Source organism: Lichenostomus cassidix, chromosome Z (assembly GCF_008360975.1).
Source record: "Lichenostomus cassidix isolate B80296 chromosome Z, HeHo_3.0, whole genome shotgun sequence".
Classification (NCBI taxonomy): domain Eukaryota; kingdom Metazoa; phylum Chordata; class Aves; order Passeriformes; family Meliphagidae; genus Lichenostomus; species Lichenostomus cassidix.
The window spans coordinates 40,313,234-40,334,926 of record NC_139511.1 but is presented as its reverse complement, the minus strand read 5'-3'; the positions used below and the strand labels follow the sequence as shown (position 1 = coordinate 40,334,926).

At 38.1% G+C, this 21,693-nt stretch overlaps 1 protein-coding gene across 1 annotated transcript; it reads left to right on the top strand.

Annotated features, from left to right (window-relative positions):
* The first annotated feature begins 4,622 nt into the window (after nt 1–4,622).
* Nucleotides 4,623–20,725, top strand: PSAT1 (phosphoserine aminotransferase 1). Its single transcript, XM_085043626.1, has 9 exons — nt 4,623–4,778; nt 6,919–6,979; nt 7,807–7,876; nt 8,997–9,202; nt 10,654–10,826; nt 11,855–12,024; nt 15,729–15,857; nt 18,358–18,495; nt 19,079–20,725. The coding sequence occupies exons 1-9, from the start codon at nt 4,719–4,721 to the stop codon at nt 19,182–19,184; spliced, it is 1,113 nt and encodes a 370-aa protein (XP_084899752.1). The 5' UTR covers nt 4,623–4,718; the 3' UTR covers nt 19,185–20,725.
* The last annotated feature ends 968 nt before the right edge of the window (nt 20,726–21,693 follow it).

The window sequence follows — 21,693 nt, the reverse complement described above, 5'->3', positions numbered from 1 at the left end:
ACCCCCAGCTTTTCGTTCCTGTCCTTGTGCACAGTCAGCTGATTTGCAGCTTCTGAACTAGAAAATAGTTACCACATACAGGAACTAGGCAAGATGATTTAGGCTGAACTGGGGGCAAAAACAGCCTGTAACTATTTTTTACTCAGTCATCTCTTATGTGAGTTCTGGAACACGTAAGATCTGTACAAGTTCGTGACTCTAGCTGCTTTACAATTACGAAAAAACTCATGAATCCTCAAATGGAATTTTTCTACAGAGCAAGTAGCACAAGATTGCCTTAGCTATTGCAATATTGCACAAATAATTGCACAATGAAAGTATGTTCTTTGTATAGACTTTGTCACTTCTGAATATTAGAAAGTAATATATTAATCTGTGTTATTTTTTACAAATTTTCCCAACTGTTTGTCTTAACTCTCCAGTGATTCTTTGCCTGTATTTTGGTTTGACTGAAAAATTATGTGGAATCTGTATATTCAACATTAAAATGCTACCTCTTCCCTTTTTTAAATCTAAAATTCTAAAGCTAATCACTGAGAAATGCTGAATAAAATTATCAATTCAGAGATGTTTTATTTGTGAGGTTAGGAGTTAGGAATATCTTACTTCTCCCTAAAAATACCATGAAGAACTTAGAACAGTTTATGTATTACTTGCCCATAAGCAGGTGATATTAAATACCTTTCATGTTAAATACTTGCTTTTCAATATTTGCTTTTAGAGTATGAATTATGTCAAAAATCATCCTTTAAAGCAAAATTGATGAGGCAATTTGCAATGTAAATAGGCATACTTTTTTCAGTGAATTAATATCTAACTTTTTTTTCCCTCTTAAATCAGAAACATGAAGGGTTCTTCATGTCACTGGTGCTGTGGTATTGCACTCTTACTGTAAGAATCTGTAGTGCATAGTTATATATAGTTGTATCTGAAGTTGGCAGACAATGGATTGAAGTTACTAGGGGAGAGAAGTATTTTTAAGGCTATCATGAATATATCAAGTTTTTTTCTAACGATTTGAAAACATTTACAAAAAATATTTAGTACATGTAAACATATTTTGTGTATATATTTGACAGTAAAGTATTTTAATAAAAAGTAAAAATATTTTTATTTTAAATTATTATGAAGCCATTTTCTACCCTGAGTCTGAATATAAACTGCTTCATCTTCTTGCTATGTTAATGTTTTACATAATTGTCTGTGTTCTCGTTTGACATAAAAGCCTGAAATCAATAGGCCAGCTATTTGCTAGAGAATGTGACTGTTTACTCATAAAACTCATGGTTTTTTCTCTTTTCACTTACTTTTCCCAAGAGCTACTCTTCACAGTTCAGACCTTCAATCTCTGAAAAACAAAATAACCCCTAACCCTTGTTTGAGCCACCAACTTGTAAGATTTCACCAAAATTTGCTCATCTCACTGGTTTGCTGGACCAGACATCTCAGCTGCCTCCTGAAACACTTGCCAGGTTGCTGTGTAGTCATCACTGTTTGTCTTTTACAATGACGTCAGTTTGTGAGCCATGGTACCAGACAGAGAACTTGTGTACACTTGCTCTCCTTGAGGGAGCTGATCATTTTCCAGCAGTAGTTGATCAAGGTTTTGCTGTGCAGCATAACATGAAGTCACAATGAGCCTAATAAAAGTTCAGTGAAAACTCTGGAACTTTATGTACACTTTTTCTGAGGTTTTTTTTTTTTAACCTGTCTTGTTATGCATCATAGTAAATACATCTCACTTGCTCTTGAAATAATTATGCAATTCCATGTTCATCTGCAGGGATTGATTTGTGGCACTTGAAGGGTCAAATTCTCTGTCAAATGGTAGAAGTCAGAAGCATTCCTGCAAATCATGGTTTTGAAAGCTTATATTGGGTGACTATGAATATTGGTATGATTCCATGATAGAATTCATGGGTTTTGATGTAACTAAACCATTAAATCATAATTGATGCTAGCAGAATATTAAAATAGAAGAAATCTCAACCCAACAGAAACAAAACTACAGTGTGACCTATACTATTTATTCTTTCTATCTACAAAAGCATAACAATCCCTTACCACAGCAAAACTTTCAGGTTTACATTCTAAGCAATTTTATATACTCCCCATCAATGCACAGTAGGAAGCGGATTTTCGAAAGCTTCTGGGTGACAAGACTTCCAGCACAGTTGTCCTCTGATCACATGGGAGCTGCTTTTTTTGACCCTTCTGTTAAGGATGGGAATTCTGTGAACTGAAAGCCCCAAAATCTGGTATTTACACCTGATGCTCTGAGCTGATACCAGCACCAGCTTGTCTAGTTTCTGGTTTTGTGTTCCAGCTCTTTGTGCCAGTGTTTGAATTACATTTTTAACTCCAAAGTTTTAATTGACCTCAAGGTTTGTGCCACACAATTAGGATTCAAGACTGATCCCGTTCAGACGTTGAAGCACTTTCTGTAGGTAGTGGCCAGGGTTCCTGACCTGAATCACCAGCCTAGGCTATTTCTGACAGCTTCCACTACCCCTCACCACCTAGGATACCATTTCCCCAGCAGACTGGCATTTGAACTTGCCTCTCTAGGCCTGCATACATGGTTTGGATTTAATACTGGAAAAAGCCTATATGAGGAGCCTGTACATTTTGATCTTCTGTCTGAGACACTAGTAAAAATAATTAACTTTTAGTCTTATCTATGTTGTTACTAAGCATTTCAGTAGAGATTTCTACTATAACTAATTTTAATAATTAGAAGTAATGTAGTTCTAGGTATTGTGAGGTGAAACATGCTTTAAAAATGCCTTAGTGTTTTGAAAATAATGTATCCAGCCTGTGATCTCTGTGAAGTTTGCTGTTATATCTTAAGAACTGAGGAGGTTTCTGGTGTCTGAAAGCAAGTTTGGTATGTTTTTATTAAGTTATTGCTTTATTGAAATGAAAGTTATCTGTGCTCTAACACCATTGTCTCTGTTTAAAATTTTTAAAACAAAATAACTTCTATAAGATGAAAGAATTTTCACTAAATACCAGATCAGTCTGTAGTTTGTAAATTGTTTTTGTGGTTCCAGGTATCACCTGGCTTCACAGGAAAGGGAACAAATTTGAGTAGTTGATATTTCTTCAGTAATTGGTAATGAAAAAATGGTATTTTATATAAATCTCAGTATTCACAAAAATAATGGACATCAATGCATTTATTTCTGAAAAAAATGCAGATTTCTTTATAATGATTAATGTTGATGATCAGCTTGGTGAACACCCATGAGACTAATGCAAAGCCAGCATTACCGGAAACACTGGACAGTCTAATGTGTTCAAGAGCTTTGCTTTATACAGCTATGTATGAGAATTGTGAATCTTGTCCAAGATACTTTGAAATTATGGGAGTCTGTGATTGATGTGTTTTCAGTCATATTTCATGTCTTGTTTTTTACTGCTGCTGCCTTGAAAATAACTTCTGAAAACTGACTTGAGCAGAATGTCTCTCCCTAAAACAATCTGAAAAGATGGAACAAGCTGAAGTCTTTCCCTCAGTTACAACACTTGATTGTACTACCTCTGTATTTTCAATTAAGCAAGGTATCTGTGGAAAGAATGCTTTAGTATTCAGAGATATTAGCCTAGGATTTGGCAGACTTCAAGGCAAGCCCAAGCTATGCAATCCATTATGTGAAGCTGAACAAGTTTCACAGCTCTCCTGTTTTGTGTCTTCTGATTAAATTCAAATAGCAATTCACCTGCAATAGAGTTTTTGGGGAAACAGTGCACAACACACAGGCACTTCTTGGCTTAGAGGAGGCAGGGAGCCTTCTCCTCTACAAGTATTTCACACAAGATATGAGAACATCTGGGTACTGTAAACCGCTCTCAAGACAAATTACAGAATCGCAGAAAGGGTCAGGCTGGATACAGCAGGTGATCTCATCCAACTTGGCAGCTTTTTCAGGGATGTACTAGAATACATGGCACAGGATTGCACCTGGATGGTTCTTAAATGTTTCCAGTGAGGGAAAATCCATAGCTTCTCCGGGCAACCTGTTCTAGTGCATGGTCACTTGGACAGGTCATTGCTTTCTCATATTCAGGTGGAACTTCCTGTGCATCAGTTTCTGCCTGTTGCCTCTTGGCATTTCATACGAAATACGTCCTAAAATTCACTGTAACTGTGGGTCGCTACCTGTAATTCCTTACGCATTCACGCCGACTGCTTTTGGAACAAGAGTCCCAGCTCTGCTGCAGCACCTGCGTGGGGAAAAGCACAGACAGGAATTTACAGTAGGAGACGCGTTCATGGTATGTATGTGTGTGTCTGTGTGTGTGTCTTTCAGTCTGTCTGCCCGCACGCCCACCCAGGCGGCTGCGTGTGCGCTGTCCCGCCAGGGCTCGCTGCGCTTTGCCCAGCCGCAAGGAGAGCAGGTGCGGAGCGCTGGAGAGCCGGGCAGCTCTGGGGTCCAGCACCCTGCCCCTGCTCCCACTGCCTCGCCGCCTGCCCCTCACACCGCCTCCCCTCACACCGCCTCCCTTCATGCCGCCTCCCCTCACACCGCCCCTCACGCCGCCTCCTGTCACACCGCCTCCTGTCACACCGCCTCCCGCGGCCGCGCTGCCAATGGGCGGCCGGGAGCGGGGCGGAAAGTGCCGGGCGCCGGCAGCCGCGGGTTTATAGCGGCGGAGCTGGCGGCGGAGCGGTAGCGCCTGTAACCAGCACCGACACCGACGGCAGCATCGCAACGATGGAGGGCGGGCGGCAGGTGGCGAACTTCGGCGCTGGGCCGGCGAAGCTGCCGCGCTCCGTGAGTGGGGGCCGGGCTGGGCGCGGCGGGGCTGGCTGTCCTTGTCCCATCGGCTCCCTGCGGGACTCTGGCTGTAAAGCGAGGGCTGGGGAAGCTCCAGTAAATAGTAATTAAAGGAGCTTACCCGCGCAGCGCCGAAATCTCGTGTCTTCTCCTCTTCCCCACCCAACGAACTGCCCTGTTAAACTCGGATTTTTGCAAGAAGCTCGAGTGAGGTTCTTGCACTACCCTCTGGGTTTTTTTTTGGTTTTTTCTTTTTTTCTTTCCCTGATGGATGATATGGCACCAGTGGTTATATGGTTAATTTTGAGATAAGAAGTAGGACCTAAGTGCACAAGAACAGCTGTGTGGAGTATGAGAATTGTCAGCTAATAGATAGCATGATAATTCCCTGACACGTCTTTTTTAAAGAAGTTGTAGTGAGTGTGGTGTGCACTCAACCCTCTGGAAAGTTGCATCAGCAGCCATGGATTATACAGTTACATATGGAGAGGGGGTGGTTTCTGCCAAACCGTATGTACCTGACTTTCAGTTTAAGGGTTAAGTACTGTGGAATATTTCTTTTGTTGTTCTTTTCTTAGCCCCTTTCATAGAACTCTTCGTTATCTCGTGTTACTTTTAAAAATTTCTTTAGGTAAACAGATTTGCTGCAGAGCAGACTTCTTGTTTGTTTTTATTTGTTTGAGTTTCTTTGCTCTCCAGTCTCTTTTCTTGAGGAAATGCCTTTTGTAGATAAGTTTGGAAGGAAATGTGTTGTTCTGTGTTGAGCCCTTGATTTCAAAAGGGGCTCTCACAGGGTCTGGATCAGTACCCAGCTCTCTGACAGAGGCTGCTGAAAATTGGATTTAACTTGTGAGGAGTGCAGGCGGGCATAGCTGAGCTCCATATCGTTAATCTGTTTTCCCCTCTTGAAAATGCAGTGCTTTTGTGTGGAGTACTGTATCACCTCGATTGTTTCTCTTGATTGTGGGCTGATGCTGGCTATAAAACATTCAGACTCGGTGAAGCAAGAGGATGGAGCAATTCTTAGATTATAAGGGGTGTCGTAGATATCTGTTGTCAGGCATGTGCAGATTTTCAGATGTAGACTCTTGCTAACAGAACTGGATTTTATCAAACAGTTTAGCAAGCACTACTCTAATAACTAGTCTGTTTGTTCCCCTTCACTTTTTTCCCTCCTTATCTGGGATGGTGAAGTTTGCTTGTAAAATGTAGTGGTTAAAACTTCACAATCTTTTAGTTAACCTTTTGGTGGTCAGCTGTTACAGTTGGTAGGCCATGCAAATACCCTGTCAGCAAGGTGGTGTTCTTACTCCTGAAATTGCCCAGAGTATGCAGTTTCTTGTCAGATGCTGGGTTGCCCACATGCAGCATTTGTTTTGGTTGCTGTTCTACTGGGGCTCCATCTTCTCCTGCTTCCTTTAGGAGCAGCCAAGAGTGTTCTGGCTCTCAGACAAGAATTTGCTGAAATCAGAAGCTGCAGATCCAGTGGTTAGAATCTCATTCTGCCTTGTTGATATTCAAGAGCTATGGGGGAAGGCAGAAGAAAGTGGATGGCTGAAGCACTACTTGGTTAGGACTTCTAGTGACCTGGTTTTTTTTGGTTGTCTCAAAATTTTGCTTAATTTCTTTCTTAACTCTCAATAAGATAAAGGCTCGTCTTCAAAAAGCGTGGAACTTAATTTTGTGAAACCAGTCATTGTCATATTGGCTCAGTTTATGGTATCCAATTCCCCACACTGATCTTTCGTGTTACATTTTCTTCAATACTTTGTCATATTTGCACAAATCAAGTGAAAGGGCACAGGGTGCAGTAATGGGAGTGGGTATTTAGGATGCTTGCTTAGAAATAGTGTGTATGCAAACATTAGATGTTCTGTACAGGTTAAGATTTCTGTTCAACTCCTAGGAATTGCTCTGAAATCTGGAAATGTAGCATTTGAAATAATAACTTAAAACATGGTCTCCACAACAAGCATATGATTTAAGTTTGCTATCTGGGTGACTATACTTCTTTTAATCTCACTTGACAAGTGACTAGTTATTGCAATATGGAGCAACTGGCATAGACATGATGCATCAGAGATTCCAGATAGAGGAAAATTCCCTTAATTTATTTCTGGATTTTTTCTTTTGTTAGGTATTATTAGAAGCACAGAAAGAATTGGTGGACTACAAAGGTCTTGGTATAAGTGTTCTTGGTAAGACTTAAAAAATTCTACATTTTTCATGATTTCAATGTTTAACTGAGTGTTTAATAAGAATTTGATCTTGATATTTGCACTCAGTTTCTAATATGTCTGTATAGATACCATATAGATATATAGCATCCTTCCCATTAGGAAGGCATTGCTGTCCTGCTATAAGGAGGAAGTGTGTTCTGTGCCATATGGGTAGCTGACTGGCTTTTCAGTCTCAGTTGCACAAAAGATTGTGCATCAAGATGGTGAGCACTTTTTTACCTATCAAACTGTTTAGTTGCTAAAAGTAGAATGTGCAGCTGTCTCTGCACAATTTAGATTAATGTTTAAATTGTACACTTACACATGGAAGACAACCTGTGGGTTTGAAAGGAATTGCTGTGCAAGTGTCCTTAATGTTTAGTTAGCATTACTGTGTGAAGAAGCCTTGCTAAAGATAAGAGAACAATACAAACTCCTGTACTCTATTATATACTTGTTACAGCATTAGCAGCAGAGAAGATTCTTATTGTGGGGAAAAATGAAACTTTCCTAGAGAGTATTTTTTTTACCTGCAAATGTGGTTGTTCCTGGGGATAGTAAGGTCATGTGAGTGCCAAATGTCAATGAACAGGATTTGCCTCTGTATGGACAAGAGTAAAGGTGTAAGTCTTCCGTGTGTGTTCAGAAGTATTTATGTTCTTACAGAGGAGTGGGAACTGGGAAGGACAACCTTCAGGCATTTTGGGTCTGTAGTGTAAAAGGTTTAAAGCTTAACACAAATTTAAAATCAAACTCATGTATTACCATCTTGTTTCATGTTATTTCTTTTGTCTATTCCACCAAAGAAATGAGCCATCGTTCCTCAGATTTCACAAAAATATTAAATACAACTGAAAATCTCATGCGTGAATTGCTGTAAGTGAACTACTTTCTTCTTATCTTTATTTTGTGCTTTTGCTAGTTGCATCAGTAATGTCTAACATGGAGGTCTTTCAATGAAATCACCTATTTGGTGGTGTTTTTCATGCACGGGTACTGTGTATGGTAGAATAATAACCTTGGGGAGGACACTGATCTTCCGTTTGATGCTTATATTTTTCAATGTGACAAAGGGTTCTTTTAGGACAAGATGTTTTTTATATGTCTAGCTGAGTTTGTTTTGAAATTTTGATTTTTGTCACTTCCACTGAATTTGCAAAGGACATTAACTTAAAGAAATAAGTGCAAACAATAAAAATCTGTTCTTTAATGGTATAATCCTTAATGGTATGATCTGCACATTGCTCATAAGTCCAATTTTATTGACATAAGATCTGTGAATCTGTGTTAGAATCACTGTCCAAGTGCCCTTTTCTATTTGTAGAATGGCACATTTTTTAAAATCGGAAATAAATATACAATGGATTACAATTACTGTTCTCATAGTAGTTAATAATGTTGGTCCTTTAACACAAACGCTTGACCCTCAGTCATAGCCAGAATCATTGATGAAGGGATTTTAATGAATAATTCAAATGAGTAATTTTTGTGACTGTATGAGCAATTCTTTATTGCACTTGTTCTGTATGTATAGTTTACTGTACTGTTGGACTTTCAAACTGAAGGGTCTCAAAGCTGAGTACTACTGTAAGCACTTTGGTGTGATGTTCCTAGCCTGACAGAAAAGCCATGAAGCTAGCAAGAGATAAAATTAAAAAGCCAGCATTAATTGTGATGGAATATCTCTCAAGTTTGTGTGTACAGTTGCTCAGAAGTCTGTTTAATGCAAACATTAAACAATGTTTAATGGGCTGGGGAGAGAAAGCTTCTTTTCAGCAAATTTTTATCACTACATTTATAGCATCTACTTTTAAATATTTAAGTTGTTTGTCAAGACTAGTGCTGAGGTAAGTTAATGGGACCTAGTCTAAGCTCTTGGCAAAGAGTCTTCTAAAATGACAGCATTCTTCCTCAGTCACTGTTAAACGCATAATTTCAAGTAGTATGTGTCCTGTGTAATGTGGGAATAATATAAATATTTATTTCTTTTTTTCAGAAATATACCAGACAACTACAAAGTTCTTTTCCTTCAAGGAGGTGGATCTGCTCAGTTCAGTGCAGTCCCGCTTAACCTTATTGGTTTAAAGGAGGGAAGACAGGCTGATTATGTGGTTACTGGAGGCTGGTCAGCAAAAGCAGCTAAAGAAGCAGAGAAGTATGCCAAAGTGAATATTGTTCATCCCAAACTAGCAACCTATACAAGTAAGTTGATGATTGCATCCATCCATGTGAAAGCTTACCTTTTTGACTTACTGTAAAAATGAATCCAGTGTGGCTATTGGGCTGTTGAATGTTAACCAGAGTTGACTGCTCAGCACTCAAAAGATTGTCTGCCACGTCTCTCTTTGTTCACCACTGCTACATCTGTTGAATGGCTTAACAGTCTCCACCAGAAAAAATTGTGAAATGGGGCTTAGCAGATCCCAGAAAATAAGTGGCAAGAAACAAGTGTCTGAGTAGAGAAATGGTCTGGGTTCTCTCAGGTTTTTTTTAAATCTTTAACTGAGTTCTTAAACTATTCATAGCGATGTTGTGAGGTATTTTAATTTAATACACACTGTAATGAGATTGCTCTAAAATTTAGAAGCAGGCCTGGGATTTTAACCTTGTTGACTCAGGATGTGGGAGAGCTAAATTCTGTTACCTGCTTGCAAGGATTCCCAAATATTTAGCTTTCCCACTGATGTGTCACTGAATATACATAAATAATTCTTGGAGCAGGAATACGTGAGGTCTAGTTTCTATTCTTGCTGGTTTTACTTCTTTTTCTTCACTCTGATCCAAATTGCAGCATTTGAACTTAAAAGAGTGGCAACAAAAAAGACAAAGAATACCCCCATGTAAGTTAGTGTATTAACTGGTGATTAGGGCACTAACTTGGGAAATATGTTTATATCCTCTGAGGCACAGGAAGGAATTGAACTTACAACTTCCCAGTCTGGAGGAGTATATTCAGCATTTTGTAGCTGTAGATAAGAGGAGAGGCAGTAAATAATGATGGAGGCAATAGCACCATCTCCTGCCCTCTCCTCCACCTCCCGTCAGGTTCTTCTCAGAAAAGAAAAGAAGAGCAGCTATTTGTTATATGCCAAACCTGTTCTGTGCTGTCAGGACATGCCTGTATGTTGCCTGTTGACAGAGGAAATCTTTGTTTTGTAAATCAGTTGCAAAGCTTAAAATGGGAGGAAGGTAGGTAACCTTGTGTTTGTTCATCTTGGGCAAGACTGAAATGCTTCTGGGATTGCACAGAAACACTTTAGAGAACTTTGCCAGTGAGAGTTTGGATGTTTCAAATGCAGCAGGAAGATTCTTGGACCCAATGCCTGAATTCCTCTGTATCTGAAACGCTGGTTTGCACCCCTAGGGCAGTAGTTCGTAGTCTGGAATTGAAAAGTTGATAAAAATAATTTCAGGAATAAGGGCTGAAAATCAAAAAGTTTTTTGCAAACTTCATGATGGCTCACCAGAATATTTTGTGAATGCACTGGTTTATTTGCTTTGCAGATACATTATCTTCCTGGTGACAACATGATTAATAGTCTATATGGCAAAATTGTTCTTGGTTTGCACTTAAGTTTCATGTTCAGTTACAATTGCATGCCAAGAAAATTACTTGTCCACAGTGACCTCTGGATTTCTTTTTTCTCTCTCAGGCATTCCTGACCCAAGCACTTGGAATCTTAATCCAAATGCATCTTATGTGTATTATTGTGCTAATGAAACTGTTCATGGTGTGGAGTTTGACTTTGTACCTGATGTCAAAGGAGCAGTCTTGGTTTGTGATATGTCATCAAACTTCCTGTCCAAACCTGTGGATGTTTCCAAGGTAAAGAATTGGACACAGGACCGCACAAAGCATTTTTAAACTTTAATGTATATAATTGAGCACTTTGAAATGTCTGGATAGCCAGAGAGGCTAACCAGTGAAATTAAGGAAGTCATGTTTTGTTAATTGAGTATCTGATGATGGATAGAAGTGCTGAAATTTCCGGTCTGAGATTTCAGTGTCTGTTTGTTTTCCTTTTCTTCATAAAAACATACTTAACTATGTTGAAGTTGTTCATGTTAATAGCTGCCCAACAGTATTTGTCTTCTGTGTGATCTTCACAGAAGAATATGTGGTGAAAGAAAATAACAGCTGAAATAAGTATCTTCTAAATCATATTTAGTCTTAAGATAGTGTATGGCTACAGCAGGGTATTGTGAATAAGTTTTTCTAATCCTACCTCTTAAAAGTCTGTAACCTCTTTTAGGCTCCTAAAGCTTCCTCTGCCTCACAATTATGGTGTCTGTTTCACAGATAGTACAGAGGCAGAACCTAGGCAAGTACTATGTTTCCAAATCGTGCTATGAGTAGAAATGTTACTGACTAGTGAAGTAGCACATTTGACCTGTCTTACCTCTGTGTAGCAAAAAGGAGTAATGGTTAGTTCATTCAATTTAGCCTTTCCTGATCTTCCTCTGAACAGGTGGATTTTATGATGATTGTGAAATTTCAGATGGGTTGAAAATCCTGTGAACTGTGTAGGAATTAGTTTCAGTAAATTTGCTTGGAGTAGTGCGAAATTGGAACAGGCTGCCTTGACAATTATTTTTGGCTATTGAATAAACATTTAGCAAACCATTGTGAAATTTGTTCTGATTGTCTTCCTCCGCTGAGTAGCTATAAGTGCACTCTGAAATCAGAACTTCTCCTAACTCTTCTTTTGACCTACAACTTGCTAATTTTTGACACAATATCTGTTCCATTCAGCTGACTAATATCCCTGTTGTATAACCATACTGGCGAATTATTCATTTATAAGATTTGTGAGTGAATGCATGTACCAAGTTTTTTTCTTTTTCCTTTTAAAGTTTGGTGTGATTTTTGCTGGTGCTCAGAAGAATGTTGGCTGTGCTGGAGTTACTGTTGTAATAGTTCGTGAGGACTTGCTGGGATTTGCACTGAAGGAATGCCCTGTTGTACTGGATTACAAAACACAGGCAGCAAACACCTCTTTGTATAACACTCCACCATGCTACAGGTAACTCACCCTGCTATGTGATAGCCTTTATTCAGGGTGCTGCTGCACTGCCATCTGCTGCTCTTATCTAGAAAAGCTTCTAAAGGTGCGTATTTGCCCTCAAGTCACTGATACGTTGGAGTGTTTCAGGTGATTCCTGTGCAGATGTTGGAAATGTCTAGCCATGTGACTGTAGTAGGCTTTGCGTTGCCTAGTGCAACTCAGCCATACAGGATGTAGTCTTTTTCAGAGTAAATATTGTTTGCATAATAATAACAACTCCACGGTAGAAATTCAGGATGCAGTTCTGGTTTACATGAGCACGCTCTAGTCAATTCAGTGGTGATGCTTCTCTCATTGCAAGGAGGCAATTTGGCATTTAGACTTACTTCTTGATCACTAAGTACAGTTCGGTTTAATTTCTTCTTGAGGTGGTTCTCAGCATTTGAACCTCTAGATCACCGCTGACTTTCTTTACTGGAAAATGCTAAATATTGTTGTTATTAAAGTTTTAATTAATATATTACAAGAATATGTAGTCTTTTAAACTTTTAAAATAATTCTTGTTCTTGCTGCATCCTTCACTACTGTCAGTTTCGAAACTGTAAAAGGATTTTTTAAAAGGCATTTTAGTAGTTGCTTTGCTTTATTCTCTAGTACAGTTCTGCATAATTCTTTGACTGCTATCTCAGTGTTTGATTTGGCATACAAAGATAAAATTGACTTAGTTTTATAATCATTGCTAGCAATCAAAACCATAAAATTGCCATGTACCTGATGATTATACTATGCAAGACGCAGAACAGGCTACAGCTTGCTTGCTTAAAATTGCTATGTCCTAACTTCTGATAACTACTGAAATGGTGCTTTGCTACTAGAATGTTCAGATGTTCAGCCATTAGTTTAAATGTTGAGTCAGTAGAGCCTATTCCTAACCTGAAGAATTTTTATACCAGTGTCCTCTGAAATGATTATTTTTTAAAAAAAATCTTCGTTCCAGGTATCACCTCTTTCCCAGAAGCTCTTAAAGTTACTTTGAAAATAAAGATTTCCTTTTGATTCAGATAATTTGATAATGCAATTTTATGCTCATGTTTAGTGTCAGCTCTTACAGCTTGCTTGTATGTTACAGAATTGTAAAGTTAGGTTGCCTAATGATCTCCGACAGATATTAAATACACCATGAAGACATGAAATTCAGTGATTCCTGTATAAATACCCTATAACTTAATGCCATATACTTAAATTAGTATCACTTCAAATTGTACTGCATTTTAAAGTATCTTTGAATTTGCTGATCGCCATTGCAGAGTGTACTATTGCAGTGACATAGGAGCAGCTATCTTTATCAACAGAACAGTAAATCTTGTGAACATTTGTTTATGCCAGATTTTACAGTGCAGAACCCATTTCCCGAAGTTGTGTGCATACTGTACAGCATGTAGTGCTGTAATGATGTATTCTTACTGGCAGCCTGTCTGCCCTGTTGGCTGGGTACTCTCAGTATTCTTAGGGCTGCTGCTAAGAATTAACTATACAGTGTTTCCAGATTTTTGGTCTGCTCAATGTAGCTTTGTAATATAAGCAGTATGGATGTCTTTCCTTTCCAGTGCTTGATGAAACCACTATTTCATGATTGATTATTTGCCTGACAGCCAAGTCATACATGCTGGTTTTGGACACTGTATAGTTGAATATGCCAGGTTTTAAATCCAGCCATTCATGTTTTCCAAGTACAAAGCTATTTCCATTTGAAAAACTGAAGCTCTACTTAATCTGAGCACTTGAACACAGTGTTGTTCCTCTGATTTTCAAAGTAAAACAAATCAAATGCTGCAGTCTAATGTTAGCCACTGCAAAGAACTTCTGAAAAGAAAGTGCTGCTTTAGCTGTAACTAGGTATCTGTCAGTAGCCTTAACAGGGTAGTTTAAGGGAACTGAAAATAAAGTTGAACTAACAGTCTTTTTCTCCTTTCTCATCACTGTCTTGCCAGATTTCACTCCATACTGTAAGCCACAGTGGGGTACACTCCAGAATCCAGAATGTAACAGACTGAAATGTTGGCAGGATGCACATCTGTTTGTCTTGGCTCTAACTGCCTGTTCCAGTTTAAGGAACTGGCAAAGCTTCTTAGTTCTCTTTTTCTCTACTCTTCTCCTTGCACTTGCTAATGATTTGCTGGCAAACAGGCAGGAAATATTAACTGAATTTGCAAAAGCTACTTCAGCAGGACGTTAAATTAAATTAAGGTGATGCTAATGGCTTCAACTTCATGGCACTACGTAGTTGACTCTTTGACCCTAATCTGTTTAGCTAAAATTAACAATGAATTTGCTATAAAAATCTCATTTCCAGGTTCTGAAATGCATTTTGCATTTAAAATTGTTCCAGAAACATTATTTTGATTTTGATCCCTCTTGTAAAAGAAGGATAAAATGTTTCAGCTGTCTGGGTTTTTTGTGAATGACTCTAAGGCTGACTTCAAGAGTTCATTTGCCCAGAAAATTTTGCTCAAGGAAGTGAGAGCAAGAGGTGGATGCAGCCCTGTATATTTTGCAAAGGTGTAGTCTATACTTCACTTAATCCTTTCCACTGAAGTAGTTGACAGTGTGCTGTCATAAATGTGGCAAGATTGTGCTCTCAGAGCTGTAAGGTACTTCCTATAAAAGGCAGTCTGTAACCTTGGTTATTCTGCAGCCTTTTTGAAATGTTCCAAGATTTGGTACTGGCATCCTCTTAGAAATAAAAAGTAGCAAAATTTAAAACAGCCTTCCGCTAGATATGTGTTAGGGAAACTTGTAGGGAAATGTTCTCTGAGCACTTGCTTGGAATCAATAATGAGGGGATTCGTAAGAACGAGCTTGTTGGAAATAGGCCATAAAAACTTGTGAGCAGGTTTTTATGTAAATTGTTGTAGTCGTGGGAAATGTCTGAACTTGAACAAGCTGAGTTTTGTAGCAGAAGCACAAAGGCAAAAGGCCTCAAGGATTTCTTTTATGTTGTTTTTATGTTAGTAACTAGCATTGAAATTCTTGGTCCCAAGCCATGTGATGCCAGTAGGCTTCCAGATCTCTACTCAGAACTTGACTGGTAACGAATGTGATACATCATTATTTGTTTTGCTATACTTCACTGTTCATGTGGGCAAAAGGTCTTTTTAGACAAAAATGGGATTAGAGTTCTTATTTGTAACATTTGTGAAAATGTGGTTAAATTTTTGGCATGTTAATGTACGTGTATTTGAGATTTACTCCTGTATTTTTGTTAGAGCAGCTGCACAGGGTGAATGCTATTAACTTTTTTGCTAAATCTGGCTTCTTCTAGGCAGTTGTTAGTCCTTCTAGGCAGGACCTGACAGGCAGTTGTGTAGGCAGTGAATTGGCAGTCCCTGCAGCATGTCTGGGGATGTCTTTGGGAGCCCTGCAGGGCTGCAGGAAGCCTGCAGGGCATGTCCTTCTGTGGTAGAAAGGATTAAGCTGGGTCCAACAGATTTGTGTGGCATTTAGATTTCGGGATATTTCATCTGTGTTCAGAAAACATCATCGGTTTAGAGTTGCCATAACTTGTAAAATAGTCTAGGTTTTGATTTGTTAAGATTAAATGCTCTTAAACATAGAATTTTGTTGTTGAAACATTTTGTGAACTAAACTAACATTTTGTTAGACAAAACTTAAGTTTTTCCTGTTTGACTAATTTCACTGAAAAATGTTCTTTCCTTTTGCAGTATTTACATCATGGGATTGGTACTGGAATGGATAAAGAATAATGGTGGAGCTGCAGCTATGGATAAACATAGTTTAATCAAATCACGGATGATTTATGATATTATAGACAAATCTAACGGATTTTATGTGTAAGTTGCTATGCTTTTCCCCTTGGCTTCAATATTTGCTACATAATCAAACATCCGTAACTTTCAAGAGTTTAATTGCGGTGTATTTTTGAAATCACCTTTTTTCGAGGACTCGTACAGATAATATTTGTGCCAACAATTCATTTGGTAACTGTCCAAGGATAAGTCTCATTCCAGTAGGAAGTTATTTCAACCTACCTTGTACAGATCAGCAGTGAAGCCTACTAAAAACATATTCTAAACTTAAGAAAACAGGAACCCAGGAGAAGAGTATACAAAAAACACATACACAGATTCTGGTTTGTATGCTTACTGAATCTCTTGGGGAAATACAGCCAAAACAGACTAAATTGCCTGTAAGAAATTGTAGAGACCACTTTGCATTGTATTTTTCCTACCACCTCTTCCAGGAGTCAAAGACTCTGCTTTTTCTTTGTCAAGCAGAGCATTTTTATTAGCTAGTTATGCTAAGTTCTGAAACACTTTCTGATATAAAATAGGAAGTTCAGACCTAAAAATGGAATAAATTTTCTTTATGTACTTTATGCACAATTTATTTTCTTCAATTATTTTTGATGGCTTTCCAAAGCAGATTTAACCCTCTGACTTTTACATAGAGTTGCAAGGTGATTTTGAGCTCACAAGACCTATATATAATTAAAAGCTGATACTGTGATAATTTTAATATATGCCAAGTTCAAATTAGTAATTGACCATGAAACTGCAAAATATTTTCCTTAACCTTCGGTACAAAAGCAACAGTGTGTGAACCTGATTAACTTTCAAGTCAAAGTTAGGATAGGGCAAATTAAATTTGGATTTCAAATTAAAGCTGTCTGCAGTCATAATTGGCAGGGATAACGTTTCATCATAATATTTAATACATTCTGCTTATCCATTTAGTTAATGGGAGCAGCTTTGCCTTTAGCATCACCATGATCAGGATTGTGATCCTACTCCAGGGAAATCCTGAGGTTTTTTCATAAATGTCAGAAAGCAAATGAAGCCTGGAAAAAAATATTTTGTGACAAACAGAAATCTGTTTCTGGCAAGTTGGTTTGTAAGGCAGTGAGTGGGAAATGCAATGCAAATGTGATGGTAAATAGTCAGTTGGGAAAGCAGAACAAGCTTCACTAACTGAGCTGTTTGCAGCTTCCTAAGCCATACAGTTAAGACTGTGATTTTTTTAATTGTTTCTATAACTAAAAGGAAGACTTAATTTGAAGCTGCCTTCCCAGCTGTAATGTGCCACTTAATCTGTGGCACGGTTCCCTGAGTAAGCCATGTGACAAGCCATTTAGCAAATGGAGTTTTTCTTCCAATAAGTTCTCTGTACCATTCGCAGTTTGTTTTCCAATGTCTGTGCACTAACTGTGTTACATTAGATTACCTAGTAGCAACTGGGTATTCTAAAAATTATAGCATGGCTGCAGTAATTCAGATATGGGAGTGCTTAGAGCCACAGGCCTTTTTGAACATTATTTTACTGGTTGAACCCGAAGGAGAAAATTTGCATAGGCAGATGTTGTGATGCATGTTTTTTCTTTTCATCGTGGAGACATCTGGACAAAGGAACAAGAGAGGAACTAAAAAGAATGATACCCATTCTTTTCCAAATAGCATAGTAATAGGTATGAAATTTATATGCAGTTTGTGAAAACTTATTTGTGTTGAATGCCTGCAAGAATCTATATGAAAGCCTTAGGAAAAAATAAAACTGAAGGGTTCATATTCCCTTCATAAGTAGAAACACTAAAAAAAGATATTTAAATCTTCTCTTCCTCCCCCATAATTTCTTACCTTCACAAAATAACTGCAGAAAAATTACATGTATCTTGAGTTCTCCACTTCAGATTAAATGGGATTTTAAAGTGTTAAGGAGCTGTGATGCATCTCATGTAATATTGTGGCCATGTATATAATGCAAATTTGTTCTAGCAATACCTCTTTTCTACTTCATGATTCCAAGTAATTCTCATTTAGAAGATGGACTGAAATCACTAATAGAAGTTTCTAATGCCCATGAAAATTTGCTCATGCTATGTTCTTATACTTCTTTTAGTTCTGTTTAGCTGAGTAGAATTCTGGTAGCACTTTTGACTAGCTGAGAAGTGTCAGTCTTGAAGATAAAGATAAGAAACTGCTTTAAACTTAGCCAGAATTCCCTGTAATTACATCACCTGTCCTAAGTAACTGTTTTCTTTCTTTCTTTATTTTTTTTTTTAAATTTAATTTGGTCCGTATACCAGTCTGTTGTCTGTTTCTCTGGCATAATTTTGTATTAAATCAGGAAGGATTACTAAGCCTTCCACTTCCATCATTATACTTGTTTAAAAAGGGAAGATTACTTTCTTTCACAGAAAATAATGACAATTTCGATTATGAAGGATCAACTTTAGTTCTAAACAGATGAGATTATTCAATTTCTCAAACTGCATATAGCTGAAAATACAAATTTAGCACAAAGTGGGTTAAGCATTACATTCTGCACCCTCTCTAGATGTCCAGTGGAGAGAAAGAGCCGAAGCAGAATGAACGTCCCTTTCCGCATTGGCAGTGTCAAGGGTGACGAAGCCCTGGAGAAGAAATTCCTTGAGAAGGCTGTGGAACTTAACATGATATCTCTGAAAGGACATCGGTAAGTATTAGTCAGATGAATCTCTGTCCTGTGCTGAATAAACTGTTACCACAGTGGTACAGCATCTTTCTCACACATAAGCTGTTCCTTATATTGGTTTGGCATCCCTTGAGAATAGCAGTCTAGAGATTGTAATCAGAGAATGCTGGTGGCTGAGCTACTCCTTAGGTGAAGTTGTGGGCTTCAGAGAGCTTTATCCTAAGTTCTGCTTTCTTCTGCAAATCTGTCTCTGTGCAGATGCCAAAGATGTCTCTTGAGGTCAGATTGTATCAGTGTATAAAGCCTCTCAGGTGGCTTGTCTACTTAGTTGCAAGAGTTCTTTCGTATGTTCAGTAGTGTTTATGGGATTAGGTTTTGATGTCACAGGGCTACAGCTTTGGAGCTGTAAATAACGAATAAATACTAAGCTTCTCTAGACTGCAAGCCTGCTTTAAAGAATTAAATACTGCTTCTTATATGTATAAATGTGAATTTTATCCCTTTAGAGTAGGAATACATTTCAATGTCTGTGACTACTACTATTGTTGGTTTAGAACATACAAAACTTTTCCCTTTTTTTTTTTCTCTCCTTTTTTCAATTCAGGTCTGTGGGAGGAATCCGTGCCTCTTTATATAATGCAGTGACTGTAGAAGATGTTCAGAAGCTTGCAGCATTCATGAAAAGCTTCATGCAGATGCATCAGTCATAAATGCTCATGGGTTAAAGCCATGGTGCACATCTATGAAATAAAAGCTAAAGGGTTTTAACATTACTGCACAGCTGTAGCGCACAAGTTTTACTTTCATTAAGTTCCTGTAGCAATTTTAGTTAACTGCATTGGATTGAGGCCTGGTCTTGCAATGATGTGGCAGCTTTGGTTTGCTGAATGTGAGGATCCCCAGACTGGCCATAATTGGTTGCAAAATTTGAAAACTAGTATTCTCAATGTATAGCTAAAACATGGCTAGCATTGCAAGGTGCTATGGATCTATTTCTTGCTTCTAGTCACAAGTGACTTTAGCAATGCCTTCTTAGTAAACTTAAGGAAGCAAAATTTGTCATAAACTCTCTGAAATGCTTTATGAATACTCTGTGACTGCACAGTGAAGCTAAACTAGCATGGTCTCTAAGAACATCTATCCAGCAGTACACCACCAGTAGTATTTAGGAGTTAACATCAGTGTTTCTAACTTGAGGACCCTGCCTTCAGACTGCTGCTCCCATGCTAGAAGTACTGTCATAACCATTGCAAGTAACTGTGGTTAAAGTCTTCAGGACTGGGTCTTTCTTCATTGTATCATTTTATCATTTTAGTTTAAAGCTAAGATTCATGAGTCTGATTAAATCAATTTATGTTTTTTATTTTTCCATGAATTTTGTATATCAAACTCCTAGGTTATTAATATGATATTCTTATTCTGGAGCATGCATATTTGCTGCTGCCAAAATTTGTTTTTAATTTGTTAACCTTCTGCCAGACTGGATTTCTATATTCCACTCAGTAGGCCTTCCAGTCAGTGTGACTTTCTCTGCACTGACTTCTAGCCCAAAGTGCAACAGACTTCTTTGTCTGGTATTTGTTAAGAGTTTTCCCTCTCTACTTGCTCCAGTGTTTTTTCTACATTTTCATTGTTTCAGTTCTGTAGCCTTTTATATGTTGGGCTTTGTCCCACTGTAGTAAGTAATAGTCTTAACTTCTCTCCCTTTTCTTGACGCTACAGCGCACTTTGGGTCCACTTTCTCACTTTGTCCTTCTAGCTTATTGCAGACTTTGATACTCTGGGCTAGAGAGGTAGCCATGATTATGCAAAGATCTTCAGAAGATCTGTTAAAGAACTCTTGTGTTACTTTTCTTTCTCAGCTTGTGACTTTCCTGCCAATGACCATGTATTCACCCTAATCTCCTATTTTAACTTGTGTAGAAGCTATTTGCTGCTATCAGAATGTTTATCATCACTGCAGCTGGTTTCACACTAAACTCCTTGGCGCAGAATGGGGATTTTTTTTTTATTTTTTTCTGATTTTTATGTAACATCGGTACAGTGGTAACAATTTATTAATAATAATGTACTGTCCCTTTCTTGATGGAAACTCACAGCAAGTCAGTGTAATGTGCTGGGGTTGAGTTACATTTATATCTGAAAAGTCATCATTTTAAGACTCCTGTTTTGAGATTTTTGTCAAGGTAGTGTGACTGTAAGTAAGTAAATTATGTGAAGAAAATAAAATTTAATCATGTCATGATGTGAAGTACCAGTGTGTTTGAAACTTTTTGATTTTGTCACTTTCAGGATGAAAGTCAAGACTGATGTGTGTTAGAATTTTAGATTCTGGTATACTCTTTTTCCCTAAAAAGTAAGCTTCCCTCACGTATGTTTTATTTCTTTCCAAGAGGAGTCTTTTGTTAGCAGCCACGGAAACAAAAGTAGTATTATGAATTCTTCAAGAGCTCGTTTTGCCCTGCCAATTATAAATACCTAATTTGGATTCCATATTAAGCTTTTAACTTTGTAAAATTCTCCTTCTGAATTTTGTACACTTACTTTTCAATTGTAGCTCTGGCTTATTTCTTTCCAAAGACAAGTCAACCTTTCTATTTTATAATAGCCTTGCATTCGTCTTAGCAAGCACGCTTTTGTTTGTGTTTACAAAAAAGGGTGCTCTGATTTGTGCAGCTGAGTCATGAGCCCAACAGGGAACCTCTTGCTGCTTCTGAATTGTGCCTAGTGTCTTGTCAATTTTTTTTAACCCAGTCAGGCAAAAATCATGTAAAAATAAAATATAGAGTGAAGACTGCATTAAGCAGAGAATGGTTGACTGAATATCAAGTGAGGGAGATGAAGGAATACTGGGAATATAGAAGCATGTGCTGAATGAATTAGTTACTTCAGGCTTGTTTCAGACTCATCCATGCAGCAATTCTACCCTTCCAAGCCGTTTGTCGTATTTGCGGTTTTGAGCCCTGGTGGGCAGGAAAATCCTGATTACCCACATCAAATTGGTAGGAGGAATTTCACCAACAGGTCGCTGAGACTACTGGTCTTTTTTTCTCTCATCAGCACTTAAAAGTTGAGTCAGTAATTTCAGTGTTTGGAAGTAGGGCTTTTCTTGGTGTGATATGAATACTCCTGAGACTTTAAAAGGTGTTAAAAATAAAGAAAATACTGGTTTCACCTGAATTGGCCCATGTAGAGAGTGAATTCTAGGACGAGCTCATT